This window comes from Oryctolagus cuniculus, chromosome 1, assembly GCF_964237555.1.
Source record: "Oryctolagus cuniculus chromosome 1, mOryCun1.1, whole genome shotgun sequence".
Lineage (NCBI taxonomy): Eukaryota > Metazoa > Chordata > Mammalia > Lagomorpha > Leporidae > Oryctolagus > Oryctolagus cuniculus.
Genome location: NC_091432.1, coordinates 61,609,006 through 61,611,915, shown reverse-complemented (window position 1 = coordinate 61,611,915; position 2,910 = coordinate 61,609,006). Strand labels below are relative to the sequence as shown.

General features: G+C 40.5%; 1 protein-coding gene across 1 annotated transcript; it reads right to left on the bottom strand.

Moving 5' to 3' along the window:
• HBG2 (hemoglobin, gamma G) lies at positions 1-1,385 on the bottom strand. The gene is given in 3 exon segments (NM_001171503.1): positions 1-129; positions 947-1,169; positions 1,294-1,385. Coding segments are annotated over 3 exon segments (444 nt in total).
• Between the last annotated feature and the right edge of the window lie 1,525 nt (positions 1,386-2,910).

The window sequence follows — 2,910 nt, the reverse complement described above, 5'->3', positions numbered from 1 at the left end:
TCAGTGATACTTGTGGGCCAGGGCAGTGGCCACTCCAGCCACCAATTTCTGCCAGGCACTCTGGACCTGGGGAGTGAATTCCTTGCCAAAATACTTCGCCAAGACAATTACTAGCACATTTCCTAAGAGCTGTGGAGGTGAAAAGAGAAGACAAACACAAACACATAGTTAATAGAGAGTTCAGGCTAGTCTCCCGCTATCTGGACACTGAATACCCCTCAAAACCAAGCCTTTGTTAATTTACCTCCAAGGCTGATCTTCCCCCCCTCCCAGTTGTTACATGTAAGTAGTTTGGTCCCCTTTCCAAACTAATCATTGGTCATAATTTAAATATTTCTGTCATCTAACACAACTCCCCATTTGTGGGCTGAGGGGAAAAAGTAACACCTCACAGATATCTTTTCAAAACCACTTCAGACCAAATGTTCCAATTATTTCTCTCCCCAGAGACACATAATCCCTCATCTGGAAGTGTATAATTTAGTTAGAAATGGGGCATTGCAGCATTTTAAACAAGTATTAGCCATTAGAGGAATATGCATGGCACTCTACACAAAATCACGTAAGTCTCTGCCTTATGGCTGCCCTCATTTATCTTTCCCATTGTCACTCCTTTTCTGCCTTCATTAGGGTTTTAAACTTTTTTAAGGAAAGTGAGTTGGGGGAGAAATGAAGGAGTTATTTCTTCAAAAGTCAAATTAACAAAAGTCTGTTTCCTCATCTCTACAGAAGCCTCTTCTAAAATACACTTGAGTATAGACGAATCCCTCTACACTCCTGAAAGTATTGTTTAGACCCTAATGCATTACCACTTAGTCTCAGTTCAGTCCTCTAGAGCTTTCTTACTCCCAACCAAATATCTCCTATGCTGCAGAAGGTCAATACTTAATTGTCTATCTTCACCCATGACTAAATGCAAGAGGGCTTGAGCTTGTCTTGGACTTACTTTGAAGTTCTCGGGATCCACATGCAGCCTGTCACAGTGCAGCTCACTCAGGTGGGCGAATGTGTTTTTGAGATCATCCACATTCTTTACAGCATCTCCAAAGGCAGTCAACACCTTCTTGCCATGGGCCTTCACTTTGGGGTTTCCCATGATGGCAGAGGAAGAGGACAGGTTTCCAAAGCTATCGAAGAATCTCTGGGTCCAAGGATAGACGACCAGGAGCCTATAGAGACAGAACAATAGTGGTGGGAGTATCAGAGAGCTTCACAAGTCCTGAGAAAGGGCCTGGAGTCCTGCCAGGCTCAGTTTCATTCCTCCTCTGCCTTGTCCTGGACCCCAGGGCCTACCTTCCGAGGGCTTCTGCTCCGGCATCTTCTACGTCCACCAGCTTCCATGTGCTTGTGATAGCAGCCTTTTCCTCAGCCGTGAAATGAACCATGATGTCTGGTCTAGGAGCTCGCTGAGCTTGCTGATAGTCTCAGATGTCTCAGAAGCAAGTATGTGAAACTGCTCTAAGGCTCGTCCTTTTATTCTTCCTCGCTGGACATCTGGCCCCTTGTTTCGCCGTGTTCTCTGAGGCTATTGGTCAGTGTTTTTGTGTAACGACTATTGGTCAAGGCAAGGCTGGTCAGCGCAGGGGTGAGGTTTAGGCAGAGAAAGCTTCACACAGACTATATATTGAGATAGTGGCAGAGAGGCCCCCTCAAGGGGGCTCTGCTCCTCAAGTTTTGTTAGTCCTGTCCCTTTTCAATTCATTTTTTTAAAGAGTTCTCCCATTTATTTTTCTATTTAGCTATTTTTCTTGTTTCCTCACCATTAAATAGTCTAGGACTTTTTTTGCCAGCATTTCCTATATTTTAGTCACTAACACCATAGATGCCTGCAAATTATAGCTAAAGCATAAGCAAACATATGAAAAGTATTCAGATAATTTTGGGCACAGATCCAAGATTTCTGATGAGACAAGTATAAATCTCATTCAGTTAGGAATGGCCAGGGGAGAAGTCCTATACTGATTGTGAATATATCCTTTGTGGCTTTAGGAGATATATTCCTAATTCACAACTGTGTAGGGAAAACAACTCCCATAAAGCATAACTCTCCATGCATAAATATGTTAGTATTAAGTAGCATAATACAGAATTGAACTCTTACTTTATTTTCTACTTACATGTATCTACTTTATTTTCTACTTACATGTATTGTATCTGTTTGAAATAAGTATGTCTGTACTGCGTGAGCAAAATATATTTTCATCCACATGAATGTCTTGCTCTGTAGGCACCACATAATGTGTGCTTCCCACTGGATAAGTGTGTATGCTGACTGGTGACCCAGAGTATTGGTGTTGCTCTTCTGTACTCAGTGTGGCTCTGAGTAAATTATCTCTGATAAATGCCAGGGAAAATTTTCAGCAATTTTTATTATAAGACAAAACATCAGGGAGCATCTCCTTCTCTTCTTATGTGTGTTTGAAATAGCTCAAAAGGCAGGAGCTATTTCCATTGACTCATCATTCATGTACTGTCACAGCTGGGACATAACTAAACTTTTAGACACTTTTATCTTTAATTGACTTCTGTCTCTGACATGTCACACTTTGAATAAGGCAGGAAGAGTCCTTTTTTTAAGTTTATGCTATTTTGTTTTATTGTCTCTGAAAACAGTCCATGGTTTCATACCTTGCTAGTTCATAATATTCGAAGTTTTGGAAGTCTGGCTTAATTATTATTTGTCCCTGTGGCAAGTCTCAATGATCATATAAAAATACAGGTTATGAAATTACACATTTCAGATCAACAGCAATTAAAATAATACAGCTAAAATCCTTCTACTTTTCTTGATGCCACATACAACCTGTATTTGTTCACTGTTGATAATGATTAAAAAACTAGGAAGATCAGATTTGTTCAAGATGTCAGTAATTTTCCAGTATAACCAAAATAATTTATGACTTTTCTCAA